Genomic DNA, 27,080 nt, shown 5'->3' with positions numbered 1-27,080 from the left:
GGAATTGCACTTTTTGGATGTGGGACCATGCTCTCCAGCACCATCCTTGCTAGCAGTGTCCACTCCTCTCCCTGGCCCCTTCCATTCTACATGTGGTTATTTTAACTTATCACTTTTGATTATCATCATGAACTCATAGCCCTTCACAAACACAATTTATTTTAATTAATTATATATATGTTATTATATAATGTATATTATATTATAGATAAATATATACAGTTAATTATATAAGATATATGTATCTCCTTTTAACATTATAATTGTTACAACTTGGAGATGGGAAGAGCTTGAATGACATTTTTGTCCTTATAACACTAAATAAAACATAATAAAATCATCTTTATTTTGGCATTTAAGATGGTCCAGACAGAGCCTGATGGTCCTCCTGTCTTAAGAAATGAAATTAGCTGTAATCCAAGCCCTCCCAGATATTTCAGGAAAGAATATAGATGTACATAATGTTTCTAGGGAGAAGTTCTACTGATATTTTTTAGAACCTCTTTAGTGGCAGAGCTGGAAAAAAACTAATTTTGAGTTTTTATCTTTGCACTAATTTTTCCCATTTAACAAACATCACCCTTGCCTGTCTCACAACATGAGGTTTCATAAGTAGTAAGACTTTCTTCTACAATGCTTTTGATGTTTTATGATATTTTCTTTTTTAACTCCTAACTTTTACTAAAATTTTCCATGAAAAGGAGTGAAAATAACCAACAAAGCCAATGATTTGGTAATTACTTTTTCTCTAATAATAAAACTTCTGTCAATAATCTTCAATTTTGATTTACTTATCCTTGGAGGCTTCATTAGACCTACTAATGAACTAGGCATCATTTTAATTAGAATTAACACTTCAATCATGTTTATGAATAAGTATGTAAGACAAAGTTTGAAATGCTGGCCACATGGGACTTCAAATTGTCAGGGCAAAATTAAGACATTTTTCATGAAATACTACTACTCCATGGCCACCAGACACTAAATAAATAAACAATCATTGTTATCACATTGAGAGGAATTCTCTCAAAAAAGCATTGCTATCTCCTTTAGGAATTCTTACATACTTTGATCATACCTTTGAAGTAATGTTCATTTAAAGATACATTTCAGATGCAATGCTATATTCTCTCCAATGTTTCATTAATAGGCAGAAGAATTGTATGATATGTTTCCATTTAGCAGTCAGACCGTTAAACTGTGTATCACTAATAACTATAGTTCAAAGATCACAGTCCCTTTTTAAGAATGCCAGGTATACACACAAAAAAAGAATCAACAGAAAGCCATGTATTAAACAATTATTTCTCCATTTCTTCCAACCAAGTTTTTGTGTATTTATTCCAGGACATTATTAAAAGAAGGGAGGAAGGGAGAGAGAGAAGAGTCGAAGAGCCGAAGAGTCGTGGGATAGATGGAGGAGAGAGGGAAAAGGAAAGGAAAGGAAGAGCTCTTCTATTTGAGGAGCAAGACTCTATTCAAACAGTAAATAGCATGAGGTAGACTGACATTCCTCAGAAAGGAGATGATAATGCTCACCCTGAAATACTGAAAATACATTTTAAGATTAAATGCCAAATGATTTTTCCAAATCTTTAGTCGTGGTGAATTACAATGAATGACTAGAATATCTATCTATATCTAGCTATATTAAAAGACAAGAATATGAACGATATAAATGTAATCAAAATTCTATGGAAAAATTTAATTAGGTACATGGCATAAGAAATTTCAATATAATGAACATAATGATAAAATATTCATTATGCAGCTTATGTTGATTTCTTCAAAGGCATAAATAAGAGAGATGGGTAGAGGGTAGACAGCAAGAAAAAGAAACATAAAAATAAATGAATGACAAAATACAGTAATAATAAATTTGCAAGGGGGCACTACTGAAGATATATATATCCCAAAAAATTCATATGCATACATAAAGCATTGTACAAACAGGCTTTATAATTTAAATCTATTACTTTAGTTGAAAACCAATGTTTTTACTACACCTTAAACCAGTATAATTTATTGCATATTTTAGTATATTAGTATTTTTATTTTATCTTTGTAAAAAGACACTTCTTCAGAATTATCAAAAATTGGGGAGAATTTTTTTATATACTCATTCTAAATATATTTTATAACATAACAAGCAAAATATATAAAATTGTGGGCTTTGTGTAAGTGTAAAAGCAGCAGCTCAATTATTTAAACAGTGTTGTATGGCAAGGTTTGCATGTATTGAGCTGCAGATCTCAGTAATTCACAGCAATTCACAGTTCCCAGGATGTAATAGGTATGCAATAAATGTTAAGGTTATGACCTACATTAATAAACACATATCCAATGTTGCTGAAAGTTCAATAAAGTCTGAAAGTAAGGAGAAAAAATGGGAACCTCCTGGAAATTGAATCTTATAGTTCACATAAAATCTGTTTTCTTGTAATTTCTAAATAAAAGACAATCTGAATTTTACTTATCATTTGCTCCTGCATATTATTTTATACAAGAATATAAACTATCAACTCACTAATTTTTAACAAATACATTTTCGGTGTCTAGTATGGCAACTAGTCAAGATATTGCTGAGTGAGATTAAGAAGCTCGTATCAAAGACAGTTCTTGAGGAAGGGTTTAAAAACCAAAAGTCAACACTGAACCAATACTCCTCTAATGCAAACACACACACACACACACACACACACACACACACACACACACAAACCCTACATATTTTACTAACTGATCTTATCTCTCACATATTTGTGGATTTTAATAAAAATCTAACTCTGTTTCTCAAAATAGATCAATATGAAATCCCCTATGAATGCTTTTGAAATTATATTCCTTGGCACAGATGCTTCAATAAACGACTGAATAAAAAGATGGCTAACTTTGGAGGAAAACAGTTCCACTAGAGGTTTTATTCTATGCTTAATTGCAAAAATGTTATACCCTAAGAATTGGCTCAAAATGAAGCAGCCTCTGCCCCTCTGGCCAAACTAGGCACCCTCAAGCTTTAGCAAGCACCCTTAGCCTGTGTGGTTGATTAACCTTTTTCTGTGTATCTACAGATCATGCATGCTTTCCTAGAAAGAACAGAGCACCTCTGCACAACCCCCAGGCACTAAGGAACCAGACCTCCTTGCACAACCTCCAAGCACTGAGATAACACCTGTAGTTGGCACAATCGAGTCTGTACATAATTAAGAAATGTTACAGACCACTGTACTCCCTTTATTAACTACTCTAAACTCCTTTAAAAAACCCCTAGGCCAGGCAGAAACCTCTGTAGTTGGCATTTGGCCCTCTCCCCAGGTGGCCAGCCTCCTGAATAAAACTCATATTCCTTTCCAATCAAAACTCTTGAGTATCGGCCTTTTGAATGATGGGCAGCTGAACTTGGGTTTCAGTAACAAAAAGGACAAGTTTGATAATTTTATTTATGTTTCTCAAGGACACATTAATCTGCCTATAGGAAAGGGGTTTGCAAACATTATCTGTAAAAAAAAAATATTTTAGGTTTATGGGCCATATGGTATCTGAAGCAACTACTCAACTCTGTTCTTATAGCTTAAAAGCAGTGACAGACAATATAAATGAACAATCTTGGCTGTTCTCCAAAAAACTTTACAAAAATGGGCTGGGATGCCAAGCAGGCAGGTTATAGCTTGTCAATCCCTACTATAGGGTATTAAATGATACTGACAGTCTCTCTCCTTGACCTAACTTTTAGTCAGGCTCCTTTAAGCCCTCTGCTCAACTAGACCCAGCTATGGGCTTTGTTTCTGTTCATACAGTCTAGTTTTCACAAGCATTTTGTTAAGTCTTAAGTTTAGAGAGAATCCCTCAACCTCAGTATTTGGCCACTTCCTTATCTCCTGATATCTGATCACCCCTAGTCTGCTGCATTAGCAAGAATCCTGCAGATCAGTTCAGCTGGAATCATCCCTTACCTGTGATGTTTCCTCTTAGTAATTTTCCATCTGCTGACCTCCACCCTACTGCTTGGCTATAAATTTCCACTTTTCTTTGTTGAGTTCATAGTTGAGCTCAATTCCTCTCCTCTCCTGCAAAACTCCTCTGTAGTAGTCCCTGAAATCAAGTCTGCCTTATAGTTCTTTAACAAGTGTCTGATAATTTTTTCTTTAACAATATCAAAAATAATCTAAGATTTTCCTTTGATTGAGCAAACTTCATATTTAATACCTAGATGATGCCTTCTTAAAAAAACAATTAAAAACAAAAACAATTTTGGCTATAATGTCTCATCCTTTCATACTTTAGTAATGTTTCTCTTTTGCCTTTTTAAAATTCTTCAAAAAATATTGTTTCAGCATAATTGTGAATTACCATGAAACTCCTAATTTGTGTCTTACAAATCAGCATCTTTTAGTTGTAACTTTGCCTTAGGTTTCATTTTATTGTAGCAAGAAATTCTCTGTGGGACTGCTGTTTCCATAGATTCCCTAAACTAAAGTACAGTGGAGGTTAATTACACACATTCTAAAGATAGATGATCTCAACAGTTAAGAAACTCTTCTGGGACTTAGTAAGAAGTGGTAGTGCGGGTCCTACACCCAAATCATTATTGCTCTCCCCTCCCCAGTTTCAACCCCTATTAAGTAAGAAGTATTGTATTTATTAACCCACATATTTTCCCCATTAGTGAATTCTATTTTATCACAGATTGAACTATTTCATGTCTATTTTTTCCATTTCTACTTGATACCATTGACAAATAATTTTCTTTGGGAGTTAATACTACATATTTTAAATATTTTCCCTTGAATCTATTTTAATATATGCCAGGGTTCTTGCTCACCTTTACTATTCTTTTCAAATAATCCATATGTCATTCCATGTATTATTTCATGTAAAATTTATAATTATTTCTACTGAGTTCAAAGTGACCAAAACAATGATATATAAGAATTTTGAGTGTGATTTGTTCAAAATTCTAAGTTAACATTTATATCTTCCAAATATTTAAGTTTCTCATCCAGGAACACAGTTTCTCATCCAAGAATTATTTTGTTCTTTACATCACTCGAGATACATTTGTACTTCATTGCATTAGGCAGAATATCCTCTTGCCAACATTTTAAAAATTAAAGAAAAATGTATAATTCAACATTAAAGTAATAAATGCATCAAGAGCACATAACATTACTTTATTGAATCAAAGATGGGTCATCTAAGGACATATATTATTATATCCCCTAAATAGGTTTATAGAGAAATTTTATGGTCACCTCAATAGATGCCAAAGAACTTTTAAAAAAATTTGGCAACCATTATGAATAAAAATATTATCTAATTAATGTATGATATTTACAGAAAAAATTAGGAAAGTGTACAATTAAATATAGTATTTCATATGCATGGCAAATTAGTTCACATTAAGCAATCTGAAATTACTTGTGAATATAGTCACATATAATTAAACTTCAAGAAGAGTATGCTCTTGGTCATAATGCAATTAGTAAATTAATAAAAAATCTTTAGGAAAGCTCTCACATAATCCATAGTTATTGCCATCTCAAAGTTTTACCAATTAAAATCTTTATAATTAATTTTATTAAAAATATTTAATTGGTCAACATAGCGCTAAAGATTATAAGATTTTTTACTGTGGTAGGGTAAAAAAATCACCCACCCTGAATTGTAGTTAACTTTAAAACAGAAATAAAACAAAGAAATAAGGATACTAGTCACCTTAATAAAAAGACAAATCAATTACAGTTCTATTTCAAGAATTCTATCCAAAACAATGGTTGTTTATCTCTGTCCAAAGAAACAGGGTTTGCATCTTTCAAGAGGTTTTCATGACTTTTTATAGTAGTCACTTTTGATGCTGTCAAATAGCAGGAATAAATCATGCTTTCTCCTTGTCCACCGCTGAAGAGAAAGCAGAGCTTGTTTTTATGCTCCCAGAGTTCCCATCAATTTTGGTACTGCATGCTTCTTTATATGGTGATAGTCCTTGTATATAGCAACTGGCAATTGGAAATCTCCATCCCTTTAAATTTATCACCACTCTACAGTTCCCTGTAAAACTGAGACTAAATACTATATTCCTTATTTATTGGAGCTCATTCTGAAAACAGATAGTTTGTCCTAAGCTCAGATTGAAAATAGTAACTGGTTATCAAAGTTTATTGTTCATACAGAATGATGATAGGAAGCTATGTCTATTAGTAAATTTTTCTACTGTATAGTATTATATGTAAAAAAGAAAAAAAAATCAAGTACAATAAAAGACTTATTCTTTAAAAGGCTAGAACACCAGTTATCTATTTAATTCTACGTCATTATTTCAAAGGACACAAAAATATTAAGGATGTCTCCCCATATCATCACAATGTGTATTTGAGTTTATAACTAACTCTCAGGTAATTACAAATTTTAAGATGTATGATATTATAATTTTACTATTTATAGTTGTTATGATGCTTGGAATATGATTTAATCTGAATTATGTACAGATTTAATAAATACAATATTTTATTATTACATTGTATTTCTATAAAATGAAAAGTGAGATCTTTTTCTTCTCTGGTAAAATTTTGTCATTATGTCTTCAATGCACTACATAATATTCCAGTGGGAGGTTTATCCTGAATATTCTCTGCTGCCATTTGTGGATGCGAAGTAGAAATAATCAGCCCCTTCTTTCAAATAGTTTAATCCTATTTTTTTCCATAAAAGAAAACAGGTTTGGATTTATTCAAGTAACTTTTGTTTCTCTCTCTTATTTTTTTAAGATTTATTTTTTTGAGAGAGAGAGTGCAGGAGCACAAGTGGGAAGGAGGGGCAGAGGGAGAAGTAGGCTCCCTGCTGAGCAGCAAGCCTATTTGGGGCTTGATCCTTGGATCTGAGATCAAGATCTGAGCCCAAGGCAGATGCTTAACCAACTGAGCCACCCAGGCCCCCGGAGTAACTTTTCTTTTAATGTTTACATTAACACGATTAGCTCAGTTTTTATTTGTTTTGATGTAACATTGTCACATAGCTTTTGCTTATCTGTTGATAAAAAAATCCTGATTATATGTACTGGACATACATAGCTTAATATTAAAGTTCACACTAAAAAGCTTTTACTCTATGGATTATATAATTTTTACAAGTGTGGCAACTGTGGGTAAAACTTTTAAGTCACTTCTATGCCAAAACTCTTAAGGAAAAGGTATGCACTCTATATGCTCTCCTTCTCCCACTCATTGGATACAGATAACTATAAAGCCATATGTGATAATGAAGCTACAAGTGGAAACTGTAGAATTCTACTATTCTCTGTATGAAGGAAAGCAGTCAACAACCAGGGACACCTCAGATTCTAATGTAAGTGAAAAATAAACTACATGTTGAGGCTCTAGAATTTGGAATTTTGTCTTCTCAGCTTTTAAATATAAATATATATCCTCTTAAAAATATATATCTTCTTCAACTGGCACATACCCAAAACAAAAACCTAAAACATGTGGCATTACCTTAACAGTCAGAAGGCAAATGATATGTAAAACTGTAATAGGAGACTAGACTGATAGAAACCTACATTATACAGTAGTAACTTTCTTGGTAAAATTTTATCTGCAATAACATGAAAGGCAGGTCAAGTGCTAATTTCTTTGTGTTGACTGAAACTTGATGCATCTAATGAGATAGTTCCAGGAACAGATGAGCTAAAGCAATACTAGTTGGATTGAAAATTAAAAAAAAAAAAAAAAGGAATAGATGAGTATAGAACTTTAGCACTTTCAGGATTATAAAAAGATGATTTCTGTCCCTTCAAATGGAGACAAAAGTAAGAAAAGAACATCTTGAGCACCAAAAACAAATTAAGACATCCAAGTTAAACAAAGAGATTCAGCTCCGTGTCTAAGATCTATTCACTCCTATTTTATAATGACCTCAATTTAGTTGTCATTAAATTGAGAGAAGCATGTCAATGAAGGGCAAGTAGATACATTAATAAATAAGACACACTTGAAAATTATGTCTAAGAAAGAACATTGGGGTGTGGACTTCTATGTGTAGTTTTGGCCCATGGAATTGACAAATAGATTAAAAGTCTACTTTGAGTTTTAGTAAATTTTATTCCCAACAAATCATGAGTCTGGTCTAAAAGAGCCTATAGCTATAAAATGATCCTCAAGCTCTCAGACGAGATCGGGCACGTTCAGGGCGGTGTGGTCGTAGACCCTCAAGCTCTCAAACCGATTATCATAAAACAGGTATGAAAGCTGTTCAGCCACCAATAGCTACTTCAGAAATTGTCAGGATGATAAAAGAAGCTCACAGATAGTGGAGTCAATGGCCATCAAGAACAATGGGTAAGAGTGTCTCTGTGAATTTAAAGTCATATCTGTTCCGAGGTTCTTCACATTGACTGCCCATCATTGCTATGGCTGTGTGTATTCTCCTTTCTCAATGGGAGTTTTTTATTTATTTCAAACACTGTATACTTTGTTAGGGGTAGGTGGTGTTTCATTCAATCTGTGCATTACCAGTTGACAAGAAGACGTATTTTAGCCTGATGGAAAAAATTCTGTATTACCAGATATATGAGGATGAACATACATGTATTGTGGGTGAAATGGCAGATTATTACAGACATGACCAAGTATTTACAAAAATTGGGGCTTCTTCTTCCATGACAGAGAATCATTGTTGGAAAGTGACTACTACTGAACCAGGGACAGCATTTAACATCTTATCCCTCCTTATCTGTGGCTGGTTGTGACCATATAACTAGTTTTCACTGCTGATATGTGAAAAGAAATGATGTGTCTCTTCATATCTGAGTTGGTTAAAAAGCACATGTGCCTTCTTCAATATCCTTTTACAATTTCTGAGCTGGACACAGATAACTACAAAACTCTTAAGAGATAGGTTGGTTCGCTAAATGCAAGAAGGCTACACCCCCGAATCATTGCATTGGGTGGAACTCCTGTCAACCAGGAATACCAACATGAATTCTTTGGTAAATTTATTAGTGCCCTTAAGTTTGCTCTATATGAGACCCCAGGGAGCAGAATTAGTACAACTATAAAATCTCCAAATTAAAAAAAAAAGGCACAGAAACAGAAAACAAGTTAGACTATAAGTAACAATTAAAAGTACATACACAATTGACACTAATGCTTAAAAAAACAGCCAATGAATTAAGATCAGGAGATTAATTTAGACAGAATTGCTTTAAAAATTAATTTGTGCAATTAAGATCCTTAAAGAATAAAATAACATCTATAAAAGACAAAAATTATGAAACCAGGCAGAAATTTAAAAAAAGCAAGAAATGAAAAAAATGAATAGCAAAAATCAGTGAAGATAGAAATAACTCAATAGATGAGATAAACTCAACTAGGTGTAGTCTGAGTGAAAATTCATAACTTGGAAATTAGTGCTAAAGTTAAAATATTTTAAAAAAATCAGAGACAGAAAGGATATTGAAAGTCTCTAACAAATATCTAATAGGTATTCTAGAAACAGAGAACAGAAAAATGTAACACACACTTTCTTAGTTTAAAAAAATGTGAATCAGGTAAAAAGAAAGGCACACCAGTTACATCATGATGTAACCGAAGACCAAATATACGGAATCTATAATCTCCCAAGTAATGAGAATTAGTCAGAAGAACATTAGCGACTATGGTTTCAATAGATTCTCATGGACAGGGAAATAATATTTTCAGAATGTTGAGAAAAATAATAAACACCTAGTATTCTGTACCCAAATAAACAATTTTTGAAAAAGGAGGTTAAAATAAAGATATTTTTAGATATCCACTAAATAGAGTTTAAATACTTACAGTACCTTGTCAAAAGATCTATCAAAAAATATATCTCAGCAAATAGAATGTTAAGCTCAGGTAACAAGAGGTAATAAGAGAAAAAAATAGCCAGCATAAAAACCTAACATACCTTGGTGTATCTAAGTGTTGACTTTATAAACTTCTTAATTTTATTTCTTTAAAAGCCAGAACTAAATTTCAAAACTGGTAGCAAATTCAGTGGGTGGCATGGCATACCATGTTTGAAAAGTGAATGGAGATGCTAAATAATTTTATCTTCTTTTTGAAATATTTGTGTTAAGAAAGCACTTTTTAAAAATTAAGGATAGCCTCTATAGAAAAATGAGTCTTAGCATTTAAGTCAGCAGAGAGTAAGATAGGTACTAAAATTGAAGTTAAAATTTGGCTAAAATAATATACTAAAAATGATCATTTCAAGCCAGCTTGTTTTAACCTATTTTTAAAATTGTGACAAAGAACAAAATGTAATTATTTAACTTTACTCTGTCTTTCTTGGAAATAATACCTTCTATTTTTAGACTCCTTGGAGCCTCTTGATATCATATTCTTCTCAAGCTGGATGAAAGTCAGGAATTGCTTCATGAAAAAGCAGCTTTATTTGGAATTGAAGGTTATATTGTAAGAGTTTATATTTAGTTTTGAGAACCTTTAGAAAGTGAAAATACTATTTGGGCCAATAAGTATGCCCTTTTATTCTGATCCCAATCTCACCTTTTAGCTTTCCATCATATCCTCAAACCCCTTTATTTAATGCCAGCAAATCTTGGTGTCTCAAAATTTCTTTATGCTCCCTGCTTCCACAATCATCTCTGATAACATGACTAGACAGAAGATCATAAACACAGAGCATAAGTGTTTCTGAACTGCAGCAGAGGACAGAGCCATGAAGCCTTAATAACAACACTCTTCAGGAACTCAAATCAATAGCTATGTCACCAAAGGCCCTGTGTATCTCATTCACCTCTGTGAACAATAATGCAATGGTTTGAGAACTGCCACCATCCTTTCCTCCTGAATTTTAAAGCAGCACTAGAGAAAAATAAATAAATAAAAGCATATACCTAGAAAGAGGAAGAGTTTTTAAAAAATCCTCAATGTTCCAGAAATTTTATTTTCCCATAGTCAAATGTTAATTTGGTAAAATATATCATGTGATCCTTAAAGGTTTGAAGAATATGGGGTGCCTGGGTGGCTCAGTCATTAAGTGTCTGCCTTGGGCCCAGAGCATGATCCCCGGGGTCCTGGGATTGAGCCCCGCATCGGGCTCCCTGCTCCACTGGGAGCCTGCTTCTTTCTCTCCCACTCCCCCTGCTTGTGGTCCCTCTCTCGCTGGTTGTCTCTCACTGTCAAACAAATAAGAAGAATCTTAAAAAAAAAAAAAAAGAAGAATATATCCTTGCAGTATATATGTATATATGTGTGTATATTATATTCCCAGCTGCTGTAAAAACCCAAACTCAACTATTATCTCTAAGTACAGTGCCACTGTCTTAATGAGGTTTATTTTCAATTAATACCCAAGAGGAATTTATTAGACATTCATGTCACTTCAAAACTCACACTGAACAAAACTGCATTCAATTTTTCATGTTAATTGTTTCCAATTATTCCTTCCATAGTGTTAAAATATTCTTAAATATATGCAGTGAAATACTATTTGATATAAATTAATGCCTTATGAATCAACATTATTTTTTAACTTAAACCCTTCATTCAATAGATTAAGACAATTAAAAAAATAAAATCTGTAATACCAATATGCCCAAGTATGATAGTTTTAATTATAAACCTATGAGATAAAATTAAAATTATGAAAAATAAGTTGAGACTTGAGCCAAGCATAAAACACTGCTTATTACATATAACAGAATAACCTAAATTACTGCATTTGATTTTAAATTTTAGCATATATGCTTAATGTAATATTTATGTCTATTTAAACCTGATTGATAGCAAGAATAAGAGAACCTCTCCCTTCTATGCTTCTAGAATTTGTATCTAGTTAGATATGCCTTAACAATATTACAGAGAAATGAATCACATGTTCTAACATTCAGTAGTACAACTTTTAGGAGACAATATAATGATAAATTATTTAAATTCACATAAATATACATTACTCATAACATATTAATAGTATGGGTAAACATAGATTAATTCTATTTTAAACCAGCTTATTGTGTTTTTGTTACATAGCAGATCAAGAGTTCTCAAATCCATTCAAGTAAGTTATCAAAATCCGTAAAACCTCATTATAATGTTTCCTATTTATCATATTTTACATCAAAGCTCCAGTAAGTCCATATATTTTTACATTATTCTCAGTAGCCTGAATTTCAGACTAGACGTGTAGATTCTGTTCTAATTGTGTTCATATCAGATTCCAAAAAATAAACACAGACAAAAAGAGCCTAATGAGTGATCAATAACTTAGGGTTCCCCTGCACTGGTGGATAGGCAGGAAAAGTTAAATAATCAAGATAAAGGTATGGATGCCTGGAATGAGGAAATGAAAGAGAAGCAGGAAGAGAAAATTGAGGAACAAGAGAAGAGATGGAAATAGGGAGGGAAAACACAAACACCAGACTAAAAAATATTTAGGCTTTAGTTCTTAGTCTAGTATCAATTACTGAGTGGCCCCAGGGAATAAAATTCTGTTCTCAGTAATTTAGTATCCTGATTTATAAAATGAGGGATAAAGATATTTTTAAAGAATTTATTTATTTATTTATTTATTTATTTATTTATTTATTTATGAGAGAAAGAGAGAGTGAGTGAGAGAGCATAGCAGGGAGAGTGGCAGAGGGAATGGCAGAAGCAGGCTGATGTGGGGCTGCTGAGCAGAGAGCCTGATGTGGGGCTCGATCCCAGCACCCTGGCATCACGAACTGAGCCCTGAGCCGAAGGCAGATAAAGATATTTTTTAGGACTTTCCAGATCTAAAGCAACCAGATCTACTGCAACCCATCCTGAAGAAACCCATCCTATTTCACAGAAATGAGAAGAAATGAAGCACTCTGTAGGTATGCCAAAAGTGTCCACCTTTAAGCACTAAGTAGAGCTTGGTTCTCAGTGCCTTATGATCATTCGTATCAATAAATTTCTTACCCTTGATTATACACATATTTTTAAAATACTCCTCCTTTATCTGAGAGCCCTGGTGAAGCAGACATATAAATAGTTCTTATAAATGAGGAGGATGAAAATAAATAAAAAGATAAATAGGAAGGAAAGAAGGAAGGGAAGAAGGAAGGAAGGAATGGGATGACTCAGTGGGCCTACCCAAGAACCACAGAAGGAATCCAAGAACCACAGAGAACCAATCCCAGGGAGTAGAACCAGGATCCAATCAAAGAGCATTCCCTGACCTTATTATAAGAGATGCTGACAACATCCAGCTGGATTTCAGAATCACAATGGACCAGTGACTGCTGTGTTCCTAGCCCTAAGGAGTGGGAGAATCTTTACAGTTATCCTGTCCCTATCCCATGTGTACTGCATGTGTGAGGAATAATAACTTAGCTTGGTAGTTCTCAGTTGTTCAGGTCAAGAGGAACTTGAGCTATGAAGCTTCATTTACATCTGGACCTGAATTTTAATGGTGCTCGTCTAGACTTCAACATGATGACATAATGGAATAAATGTTTGGGAGGATGTGGAGTTTTGTGCATGAAGGAGGGACATTAATCATGAGACTCCAGAGTGGACTAAGGTAAATTATCACATTGGCAGCTCTCTATAAAGATACGTCCAGGTATTCACCCCCTTGTATGGTACCCCCTCATATACTCACTCTATTTGGCCATGTGAAAAACTCCCTCTTAAGGCAGCCACTATACTGTAAAAAATCTTAGACCAGATGTTTAAATGATGAGATACCACATACAAAGAAATTCTGGAAAATGAGAGCTCATCTTAGACATTCTAGCTCTGGTCAACCTCACAGCTGAATTCAGTTGCACTAGTGACCTTTGCTTACCCTAAAGCAAAAGAACTACCCAGTTGAGCCCTGAGAAATCATAAATCGGTGTGGTTTTAAGCTAGTAAGTTTTGGGCTCTTTTATCTCAATAACAATAGATAACTGAAACATAAGGTTTATTTGTATTTATCTCTACCACTTACCAACGTGATTAACAGATAAGTAGGTACTCAAAAATGTTAATAGCTTAAATAAATTAAATGTTCTAACAAAACAGACCAGAAGAAACGATACAGAGCTACCATTTTTTCTTCTCCAATTACACACACACACACACACGCACACACACACACACACACACACATCTCGCATTATATACGTGACCATACAATATTTGAGCTATGTATTTATTCATATAAGTCCCAAATAACTGGCCATTTAGCTTACATGTAATTCAGAGATTTGGTTGTGAAATGAGTTGTTGACAGATGGCAACAGAATCTGATAAAAACTATTATCAAAGGAAATAAAAAAGCAATACAAAACATTAAAAATAGACACTTAAATAAGTACTCTGAAATGAAGACTGGTGGTACTGCAAGACACCTTTTTCTAAAAATGAGGTCTCTACATCCACTGTGGCTTCCCCTGTGTCAGTAAATACCAATTTATTGTATTAAATTGGAACCAAGCAGAAAGGCGTGTTTTTATTAGTTCTCCATATACTTTATCATGAGTTGATTAGAGCCACTACTTTATTTATGGATAAGGAAACTGTGATTTCAAAGTTAATAAGCCATGGATTTAGAATTCAAGCTTAATTCTTCCAATTTCTGCCATCCACTACAAGAAGATGATGAACATTTATAAAGTACCCACTCTCTCATGTTTCTACAATCAATTAAATTAAAATAAAGATAACAAGCCATAAAAACAGATGAGTACACCAGTAGCTCTACACAAGATGATAATGATTATCATTTGTCCAAAATCATCCTTACCCAAAAAATGAAAGAATTTTAAGGCATATAAATAAGAATGAAATTCACAGAGTAAACATATTAAGAGAAAACATCTAGCCATCAATAATTGTCACTACCTCTTATTCTGTGATTAATGTAATAAAAATACAAATATTTAATAAAAGCTAATCACACTTTCAGAGAATTATTCTTTGCATATTTAAAATCTTTATTAACTTTACCAATATTCATGCCCAGCTTCTACCTAATTTCAAATGTGGTAAAACTACTGGTTAGTATGTGTAATATTTTATCCTCAGCTCTTATTATCCTCTTAATCCCACTGATTATTCACATATATTAATTTTTCTTTAGTTTATTTTCCAATGTATAGAAATGTTTTTTAAAGCCCCCTCAAAGAATCATTTCTCATTATTCCATTCTAAATCTTTGTTATGATTGAATAAAACTTTTGAATTCAATCTATATTGATAAACTGCAATGAAACATTTTTAAATAATTAAATAGTAGAGGAAAGCTGGTTCATGCTTTATGAAAATTATAATATAGATTCTATGCAAATATTAATATTTTTAAACAAACAAACATAACCATCATTGGAAACTCTACTGAGTTTCAACATTCAAAAACCCAAGTGTTTTATAAATAGATAAAACCTTTAAAAAATTCACATGTATTTTTGATGACGAGTATGTTTTTTCCTATTTTTCTTATTTATTCTTATTTGTCCTTGTTAAAGAACATGAATAGAGCACCAACAAAGAAGTCAATAAATTCAATATGGTGCTACAGAAAACAAACTTATAAATCATCTACCATTAAGAGGGAAGTATCTGCATTATGTTACTATTTATCAAGCCATAATTTCATTTCTATATTTGTGTTTTGATTACAAGTAAATCCAAACCAGAACTGATGTATATTCTTTATGCAAATTTTTTAAATGCATAAATTTATTAGATTAATAAGCTCTCACAAAATGATTCACATATAAAGAAAAAATCTTCTATCTTGAAAATTATAGGTATTTTATTATCATAACAATGTGAAAGATATGGTTCTAAACTTAATTAGCATTGTGTTAATATTTCCTGACAGATCTTACACAAATACTACTATTTACAACTAAAAGGTAATTTATTATATGGCAGGAAATTGTACATACTAAGTAGTAAAAGATAGGGGCACCCGGGTGACACAATCTGTTAAGCGTCCAACTCCTGGTTTCAGCTCAGGTCATGATCTCAGAGTCCAGGATCCTGTCTCTCCCTCTCCCTTTGCCCCTCCCCGAGGTGCATATGTGCACACATGCATGTATGTCCGTGTGCATGCTTAGATGCGCTTTCTCTCTCCCAAATAAGACTTGAAAAATAGTAGCAAAAGATAAATTAAGCTCTAACACAGTCAGTATTCAATCACCAAACACATAACACCTGCATAAACTATCCTGCATGTTTTTTAAACATATGTGAATTCCTCACTTATTTAAATATAACTTCATCTTATCTAGGTACTATTCAATTACCACAATTCAACATGAAAGAAAGAATTATTTTCAAACTATCTTTAAATGCCACATTCTCTGTAAGTCATCAAACATGAAAGTTGAGCAAATGTCCACTTTGAATCCCTTCTGTTTTTTGCGTCTGCTATGATGTTGCTTTACTTTATAAAAATTAGGTGAACACAGCCATTCATATGGCTTAACTACCTTACTAAAGTCAATATGGAGGAACACTTGTCATAGTATACAATTTATTTTACTTTTTCATATACCCTTTCTAGTAGGCAAAATACTAAGAAATTATCTTACAGTTAATAATTTCTTCCACAATCAATTCTACCAGTAATAGCATTTGAAAATGTATTATTTGTAAATAAATGTAAAACAAATTTACCTTTTAAAAACGTCATTTAAATGCATGATAAATTGAATGTTTCTTTCTTACCGTGACAAGAACCTTCTATTTCTTCATATCCTGTACTGCAGATACACCTTCCAAGGGGAACCAGCCAATCTCCATCAGCTCCACAATACAGTTTAGGAGTATCACGTTCTTCTGCACTCTTCACACAAGAGCCCCTTACTTCAACCAAAGAAGAAGAATCAACCCTTGGGATAGTGTCAGGAAACATAGCCAAGTTACGAACAGTGAAGGGGCACTTTTTGTAGAAAACACGGACTGAGACCAGGGCAATGCATGCCCCAATGTCTTGAAAAGCCAGATAAAATCCTTTCCTTTCTATAGGCCCCACCTCACGAATTTCCGTGTTTAGTTTCAGGATACGATCACCCAAATCCATCTGGGTAAAACTTTCATCAGCAGCAATTGTGTCAATCTTTGTATACTGGCTTGGCTTGAATTTAATTCCATGGGACTCATCTGATTCCACATAATACAGATTAAATGTTTCTTTGCAAGTCCCCAAAACCCATGGGATGCTGTTACAATCCCTCAATGTAAACTTCATTTCCACATAAATTTTCTGAGCAGCATCACGGGAGATCCAGTTTGTACGAAGCCAGTTGTTTTGGTTTGGTTCCATTACATTGCATACCTGGTACGTGTGAATGGGCCTATTGTGTTCATCCATTTCAGTGATAGCATCCCACTGCAAGAAGAAAAAAAATAAATCAAATGATTATAAAACCATAGTGGTTAAACAGATGTGATTACTTCCAAAATTTTCTGTTTTAGCAAAGAAATATAAATAAAAAGGATATGAATAAAGCTATTCAAAGCAATAATGCCGCAGGATTTTAATCATGAAACTCTGGTTAACAATGTAGCTTCTGGACATACCAACTGTCCTGCTGTTAACCTTGCTTTTCTACATATTAGTTGTAATGATCAAGGGCTACTTAATTTAAACTGTTTCCTTAATTGTAAAATGCAGCTGATAATAGTACATGTTTCACAGGGGTGTTGTAAGGTATAAGTTACTTAATATATGCAGGCAATGCAAATAGTTCCTGGTACATTATGTGAATGTAAAATAGCATCCATTATATGATCAAAATAAATAGACTGATGACGAACACACTGTGGTTACCCGTTTGCCTTCATATCCAATTTGCCACAAATTGAGATATATTTAGCAGTATTCAATTAAATATTTACATGTCTATCTGACAGAAAATAGACATAAATAAGCCCATAGATTTATTCAAGAAATATTTATGAGACACTATTCTGGACACTGGGAATATAGCAGTGAACTAGCGGAACCCTGCTTTTATGGAGCTTGCTTCGAATGAGGAGAGACGATAAAAACTGTAAATAAGTAAATTGAAAAATACGGTAGAAAGTACAATGGGAAAGATTAAGGCAGGGAGATGGAGAAGAGGGTTGCCATTTTAAATAGGGTGGCCAGAAAACGCCTTCTGAGGTGGTGACATTTAAGCAATGCCATGGAGGTGAGGGAGTGAACCTTGCCAAGAAAAAATAGTAAGTACAAATGCACTTAGTCAGGAGTATACAGGTACATCTAGGAACAGTATGAATGGGCACTGGAAACACACTAGGTAACAGGACAGAGAAAGAAAGGACAAAAATAAAGCCTTTATAAGCATTTTAAGCACTTGGGCTTTTACTCTGAGCTGCATCACTGCATTATCTTCACTTCTACATGTTGACATTGAGCATTCTGCCATTTATTTGCATAGGAAAACTGTTTATCCCTTTTTACAAATTTAATAAAAATCTCTAAGAACCTTGAAATAAATTGGCATTGTCAGTATTTACATATCTCAATATTGATAATTCCAAATTATAAATTGAGAATGTAATTGTATTTTATTTGTATAGTAATAGTGATAATTTTCAATAGATTTAAAAAAAATTTTGGTAATTTTATAGCCTTTTTGGGAAAACATGTGAGTCATCATAGTTTTTCCTTTCTATTCAAGTATCCTGGAAATAATAAACTGTTTTCTATAGTGATTAAGTATTTTATTTCTTAATACCATACTTCAGTGATTTATAATAAGATTATTTAACACACCCTGTTTGCAGTTTCTTACTTTAATTGGCTGTAGAGAGTCACTTAATCAAGACTAATTGAATTTCAATTAACAGTTTCCAATAGAACGGCTACTTTCTTCAGTCTACAAGACAGTTATGACACTAACCACTTTTAATATCTACTGTACATTTCCACAAAGAATTTATGCTATCATGCAACCTTAAAAACAATCTGCATCTAAAAATTTCATTTATAAGTTGCTAACTTGAAATTCATATGGTATTTTCCAGGAGAAACAGTAAGTTCCTTTGGAACTGTAGATATAATTTTGCAAAACACCCTTGATAAACATAGGAATTATCTAATAATCTCATGAAGATACATGCAATTACCCACCCTAAATGTTTTTCATCCTAGTGATCATGGGTCTTATCTAACTCTTACACTTAAATGTAAGGCAAACCAGCACTATCATAGATCATTTTAAAGGCAAACTAACCCTTCAGAATATAAGCAGTGAAAAAAGAAGCAAATAATAAAATCTGTAAACTACCAAAATCAGTATCCAAAATTCTAAGGATTTTACCCACTGGAGAACCTCTGAGGTACTCAATCAAGGTTTATTCCAATTTTAGAAAATTTTCTAATCAGAACTGATTTTGTTTCTCAGGAAATGCATGTTAATTATTATGGCCTACACTGCTTCCTCTACTTGCTCATATAGAAGTATGAAGCTTTTTCTCAATAAACTCTGTTTGAATAATTATATTTTAACACCTTCACACAATACCCCTTCATATTAATAAAAAGTATTAACCAGGCTCATCACAACCAATTCTCCCAAAATATGAGATTAAACTAAATTGCCTCTTGTGACAAACAAAAATTCTGAAATCATTTCATATCTCTATTTAAAAATGTATGGGTTTGGAGAAAAAATGTTTAGATGAAAAGAAAGGTCAGGAATGAGAACAGTATAACATACATTCACTGAATCAAAAGTTATCTGAATCAAGGGATGAGGAAATGACAAAATATACACAGAGATTGAGAACTGGTGGTTCTTCTCAAAGACACTCTGTAAGATTCTTAAAAAAATGGTTCATCATTTTCTGGGTTAAATTTGTGATATTCAATGGTCAGTAGTATTTCTTCTCTTTTTAATTTTTAAGAAAGAAGTCAGAATCAGATTTGAGTACCAAAATACTTAGAACAGAACAACTGTTAAATTTCATCTTACCCAAAAATATTGAAAGCAACTGAAATTAGATTTTTAAATTCGAATCTAAAAAAAACAAGAATATATATTCAATATTGGTATAAGATCTAAAATACTATGAAGTTTACTAAAAATATTAACATAAGCAGATATAGACATGGTATGATGTTTAATCATAATATGGCCTTCAGAAATATATATGTATGTATGTACACACACACACACACGACTTAGTGTTTTATGGCACCTAAGAATATTTCTCCACTGATGGATCTCTTGGGCAGCCTCATTTAAAGTGAATGTTTCTTAGAAGTGACAGGAAGTCTAAAGAGCTATGAACAGTACTTAATCCATTTATGCCTGATGTTCTCTAAAAACCCATCCCCACCCACACAACACAAATTTTTGTTCCATAGCAAGCTAAATAAACTAGGCCAAAAAGCTGGATTCCTTTTGGGCACAGAAAATTAGAACAGGGAAATTAATTCTTAAAGCAACTACAGTCATTGTGGAATCAGATTTCTTTCTTTTCTCAGAGAACAAAATAAGGAAATCAAATAGCCTTTCTAGGCAAGAATACTCAGACAATTTGCTGGTAAATTGACCCAAACATCTAAACTGCAGATGTAAATCTTTCAAATTTATACTTTCTTCACTCTGAAAACCTTTGGAATTCTTCAGGAATGTAAACATTTATTTCAAATATAAATCCTGAGATTTTAAAATAAAAGCAGATAGTGTGTTTCTCACCATAGAAAAGGCTGTTGGTAAGCTAATTATAATTTCAAATAGCAGTAGTTAAGTCCTGATTACTTACTCAAAAACCATAGTTCAAGAAAGCTTGCAGGAAGAGAAGAGAATTGTCCTCATACTAACATGCTCACCTTTGTATCTCCAGACAGAAAAGGGAGGGGGAAAGATCATATCCTAGATACCTTAGGACCCTAAACAGCTTCAGGGCTGGTCTGCTTTATGGAAAAAAAGAAAAAAATCAGTAAAAACCAAAGTTAAATATGCTGATTGTAGGGACTAAGGAAGTATGCACTCTAAAAACATTCAAGAATGAATAGCTATAAAAAAAATATTTTGGATTTCACCTTTAACCTGTACCTTCCAAATGAATAAGTACTTATTTATATGCATGTGAAATTGTTTTTCTCTCTTCCCTTTTTTCTCTGCCTTTTAAAAAATCACATACTACAATACTACTAGACACTCTAACATTAAAATTAGTAAAAGTCTTAAATTTATTTCTGCCTCCATCTGCAACAGATCCCAGCTATAAGCTAAAAGGGAGATAAATATGTGGTGACAAATATTTTTTCTTGATTTATTTCTTTAAAATGCGGTTTTGATAAATACAGAAAGTAAAGATATACAAAGAAAATAGACTATAACAAAAGATCATTTCAAAGATATAGAATCCAAAAGAGCAAAGGCCTTTTTGAGTTAGCTACCATTACATTGGCAGTTGATTAATTAATAAAGCAATGAGATAGCCTATTATTCAGACTTCTTCCAAAGGTAAGAGATAATCTAAAGATAGAGTGAAGTAAAACAAACAAACAAAAAATCATGATAAACCTCTAATTCTCACTTTCCATGTATACCTTGTTACCAAGTGTTTTGCAGTATGATGTGGCTGTAACTAATTATTCCTCAAGATTGAGCTAAATTTATGAGAAAGGGAGACGGGAGGAAAACCTTCAGCATCATTCTGAGAATGATAAAAATAGAAGAGCTGAGAATGAAGACAAGCCTTCATTTGGCAAAATGGCACATATTTGATTTTTTCCAAACATTCTACCTCTTACCTTGCATAATCCAAATAAACTAAAGTTGTCAAATGCTCATAGGCATCTCTTTACGTAACGTTGTAGTGGCTTAATTTTTAAATCATAAGCATCTAATATCCTCAATCAAAGGAAAGCTTGTTAAAGGGGCATTCTTATTCTAATATGATATTTTCCTCAGAAACACTTAAATATTCACTTTGAGTCAATATACTGACATAAACTTAGAAAATTAGTGCCCTGAATTCTGCTGCTAGGCATGTAGTTAATAACATAAATCCATTTTTGCAGCAGAAAAGTGAAGGCTCTGCATTTAAATGATAACTACTTTCAGAGAATAAAACAAGAAGCAAAATGTATCATATGCAGATACATTTCTATTTCACTTTGGGCAAACATAAAACTTTTTTATTAGCACTACAAAGATACTTAATAAAAAAAGAACGAATCAATGGCATGTCTAGAAGACAACTGCTGAGACTATGTAAGTTTTATAAATAAATTTATTATTTTTGGTGCATTTGTCCTATTAACAGGATCAAAATATTATAGGAAAAAAAAGATAATTTCCATTAAGAAGAAATTATTCTTCCCATAAAAAATTGTCATACAAAGATTAAAAATTCTTAGAGTCTATCTTCTGAATGTCTGAAGCCTTAATTGATATAAAAAGTTAAGATTTTTCCCTTGAACAATGAAGATGCTGTAAATATCATATTTACATATGATATTTATAATAAAGGTATGGTAAATATTCATCTTAATTACTCTGTCTTATATTCAACAATACATGAATACCTGACTAGTTTCCAGAGGACTTTATAAATATAGAAAACATATAAAATTCCTGGTTTTATGTATGAGGACACTTTATGTAAAGGAGGGAGTTGACTTCTTTAAGTTTACAAAGAAAATAGAAGCGTCAATACCACAAGTATCTGAAAAGTCCTATTGGTCCCTATGGAGCCTTTGAACTAAAACAAAGTTAGGCAGCTTGTATTCTCTGTGAGGGCAGGCACTTTGTTTTGTTCATCACTCTATCCTTAGTCCCAGGGGATACAACACCAGAATTACAGTAGGTTCTATGTATCTGTTGAATGTATACATGAATAACAGAAGGCTTGAATTCTAAACCAATTCTAAATGTGTCCACTAATGGGAGACCTATTACTTCTTAAATCAGGATTCTAAAATCACACATTATTGAGAGATATACACATTTTGAGCAATCTCCTAAACTAATCATCTTATTTTAGAGCTTTCATAATGACTTGGCTGAACATAAAAATATCAGATGACTTAACTGAAGCCTGCAAACATCAGATGAATCAGCCAGCATTATGCTAGTACACAAAATTTTAAGTTAGGATGAAGACTCAGGTTCACAAATGAGAGGTACTCTGTCTCTATATGTGTGTGTATGTTTTCAAGAGGGAGGGAGGAAAGGAAAGGAAAATGGTATCAGGAATATGTGTCTGTACCAGAAGAGAGAGTGAACTCTGAAATAATACCCAGGCTGCTTAGAAGGTATCCTTCAATAGAAAAGGACTTTCATATAAAAAGGACTACTCACTGACCCAGTCCAGCCATCTAACATTGCTCTAATTACTCGTAAAGTCTATCACCCTGGTTCTGATTAGTTTTCTATTTTAACTGAAAGATAAAATATTTAAGTATATTAAATTATAAATTGGTAATTCTTATAAACACAAAGTATGAAATAAATGAATATTCAAACTATGTATGTGAATGCAAGTTGGGAGAAGAAATTTCTCCCAGAGCGTGGTGTTCTACACACATTAGAGAAGAAAATGATAAATGAAAGGTAAGTATTTAAGCATATCAAATGCTGCTGAAGGGTCCAGTATAATAAAGACAGCCCTATATCTCCTGGATTTGTTAACAGAGAAGTTATGGCAGCTATGACAAGAAAAGGTCTGCTGCAGTGCCAATGTGGGCAGAGGCACAGTCTTCATGTGGAAATCTGGAGAAGAGTGCTTTCTTATTATAAACGTGTAATGTGTAAAATAAATTTGTAGAGATCATTCCAAAGTAAGATGATTCTGTACATATTTAGTTTATGTTCTGGTCCATATGTTGTTTAACACTTCACAAAAATATCGATTTTGACTTGTTTTTTCAAAATATATTAGACCTCCACAATTCAATTAAAACTAAAACTCTACCCAGGACTACATTTCCAAGGAAATGGCTCCTGGTAGGTCAAAACTTGACATCAAAGTACTACATGTAAAACTATGTCTAATGATCATCTGCCACTCCAGTGGCTTCAAACATACTTGTCTGCATTAATTAATTGATGTAAAGATATAAATTACATGTGCCATACATGAATGTCTGACCTGAATAAAATTACAATAGTTTACACTCGTTAATTTTGCATATTTGTATTCAATGATTCTTAAACACAGCATATAAGTGCCTATAGAGTGGAAAAAGTATAAAAGCACAGGCACTATTCTTTTCAAATAACTCTGTGGGACTGATTTCCCATTATTAAAAAATTATTTTAGAATAACAAGTTAGTAGTAATTAGAAGGAAAGTTTTACATTGCTGCGCCTAGCTGAGAATTTTCCCCTAAACCCTATTTTTAATCTTTCAAATTATTAACAGCCTACGGTATAGTTTACATGTATTATATTCTTTCTGTAAAACTATTTAAAAGAACTGCATGCCTTTATATAGGATCTGAGATGATCATTACTGTGCAATAAGCCAGACAGTGTAATAAACTTACCCTGTTATTTCAAACAACCTTTAGAAAAATTTCCATTAATCTTTTCTTAGGACAAAGAAAAAAAAGCAAAATAATATTTGAAGCTAACTAAATAACAAAGCTTAACAACTGTTCACCTTGCAAACTTCAAGGAAAAAGTATCCCTGAATATTACATATTATATTCTACAGAATAATAAACTAAAATTGCTGTTAGCATAGTAATAAAACTTATGATGCATCACACAGAATTTTAAGGTCATGCTGGGAACATAAATCTTTCAGCTCTGAAATATATTATATGGACTCAATGAACTTAGGTACTTCTGTACTTAGATGCTTCGTAAAAGACAAAAATGATTGGATGTTAATTATCATGTATACTTCTGATTAATACAGTATTTTTAAGACACAGAAGAACATAACGGTATTATCAGGAAAAATTTATGAAATATTTTTTATGTGGATACACTCTTGAAATACATGAAAATGTAAACATGTCTCTGTGTTTGCTTATATTACATTCTTTCTATGAAAATATATAATTCATAAATCCAGTAGGCAAAACATTGCATATTTCCTAAGTAGATAAAAATCAAAAGGACATAGAATTAAGCTAGTTACTACATATACTTAAATAAATATGATTCCCACAGTTAAAAGCTTACATTCAAAGTTAGCATCATCTCTAACATTTACTTAAAAGATCTTAAAATAGTCAATATTTAGAGTAATAATTTAAAGCAAATGCAACAGCTTATAAGTCAATAGAAAATAATCAATGAACCTATTCGTCTGAGAAAATGGAAATAGAGTAAAGCAGAAGATAGAAAAAATTCCAGAAAAAAAAAGTCATAAGGGGAGTGAAAAGAAAAAAATCATAAACCAGCATATAAATAAAAGGTACAGAAGACAAAAATATACATGTCAGTTATCAAACAGTAACTGTTAAATATCTACTTTAAAAAATAAAGATTCCTGGATTTTATAATAAACAAAATCTAACTGTAACCCACAGTCCCTCTTTCAAATTTTCTTCAAGCACTTTAATTTCTTTCACTATTTAGAGTGTTCAGCCCTACTCTGTCACCTCTGTTTCCAAATTTAAATACAAAAAATATATAAAACTGCTTGGCAACACAAAGAATCTTCCAGTAACTAAGACATACACAACCCACATGAAAGAGTAACTGTCACACAACTGCATGTTGCTAATAAGAGTAACAACTAATACAACATAACACTAAAAAGTTTGGAGTAAAAGGACTTCCTAGAAAAAATACTGGCCTGATGGGTACCAATCATGAAAAGCTTGGTAATATATTTAAGAATTCTAAGAAAGTATGTAACCCAGGGATCTAGCAATTCCACTTCTAGAATTTTAACCTAATAAGGTTTAAAAAACAACTGTGCAATAGCGAAATGAAAGAATGCCATTTAGTTATTAGAACTCATTTTGGAAAGAACATTTAATGGCTTAGAAAAATATCCATGATATATTAAGTGGAAAAATTGAATTATAAAACAAGTTAACTAGGCTGGAAGATAGTGGCAGAGTACGAGGTCTGTAGCCTCACCCTGCCTGGTGAATATAACTAGATAAATATCAAATCATCCTAAATGACCAGAAATTGTCTTCAAGACTGGCAGAACAACCTCCACAACTAAAAGCAGAGAAGAGGCCACATCAAAGAAAGTAGGAAGTGTGGAGGCAGTCTGGGAGACAAAGCTGCTGTGGTGGGGAGGGAGCGGTGGTCTCAGAGAAGGGCAAGAAACACACTAGCACACAGGGAAAATGAATCCCTGTAACAACTGGCTTACAAAATGGGAAGGACCAAATTTTGTAACTTCTGGCAACCAGTGGGGCATAAACGTCAGTGAGTTGGTTGGGATCCAGCCTGGAGGGCATTGTGCTGCTCTTGCAGAGAAGGCAGACAAATAGCCCATGGACACAAACATGGAAACAGTGATCTGAAGAGCACCTGGGTCACAGAGTTGGGAGGTTATTCACTCTTCTCAGACAGCATCCCAGAAGGACAGTGTTCACTAAGAGACCCCTCCAGGAACAAAGAAACTGGTTTTCTGCCATTTGCCTCCCGACTCCTGGAACCAGCAGGGCAGTGACACTTCCTGTCTCATTTGCTTATACCAAGCACCACTCCCCCACACTCGGGCAGAAGTGCCTCAGTTCCAGCGTGGCAGGCCCCCTTCCTCCGGAAGACCTGCCCAAACCCCTGCTCACACTCTGTCTCCCCACTTGGGAGTACTGCAGAGCCTCCCTTCCAGTAGCAATATCCAGTAATGATCACAAAACAATAATAAAAGGGCAATAAATATGTATCTACCAATAGTTACTTTGAACATAAATGGACTAAATGCTTCAGTCAAAAGACACAGGGTGACAGAATGGGTAAAAAAAAATGACCCACCTATATGCTGCCTACAGGAGAGTCATTTTAGACCTAAAGATACCTACAGATTGAAAGTGAGGGGATGGAGAAAAATTTATCATGCAATGGCTGTCAAAAGAAACCCAAGTAGCAACACTTATATCAGACAAAATAGAATTTAAAACAAAGACTGTAATAAGAGACAAAGATGGACACTATATAATATATATATATATATAATATATATATATATATAT

The 27,080-nt window shown here is 33.0% G+C and overlaps 1 protein-coding gene across 11 annotated transcripts in view; it reads right to left on the bottom strand.

The window, feature by feature from the left end:
• The window catches only part of EPHA6 (EPH receptor A6), an 811,316-nt gene that overhangs the window by 620,753 nt on the left and 163,483 nt on the right, over window positions 1–27,080 (bottom strand). For all 11 annotated transcript variants that reach the window (XM_034657115.1, XM_034657124.1, XM_034657119.1 and 8 more), the window contains one exon: window positions 16,668–17,331. In XM_034657115.1, coding sequence (XP_034513006.1) covers window positions 16,668–17,331 — 664 coding nt within the window. The remainder of the gene's footprint in view (window positions 1–16,667; window positions 17,332–27,080) is intronic.

The sequence above is a fragment of the Ailuropoda melanoleuca genome, chromosome 1 (assembly GCF_002007445.2).
Source record: "Ailuropoda melanoleuca isolate Jingjing chromosome 1, ASM200744v2, whole genome shotgun sequence".
NCBI lineage: Eukaryota > Metazoa > Chordata > Mammalia > Carnivora > Ursidae > Ailuropoda > Ailuropoda melanoleuca.
Note: the sequence above shows the minus strand (reverse complement) of the source record. Positions and strands in the feature narration are given on the sequence as shown.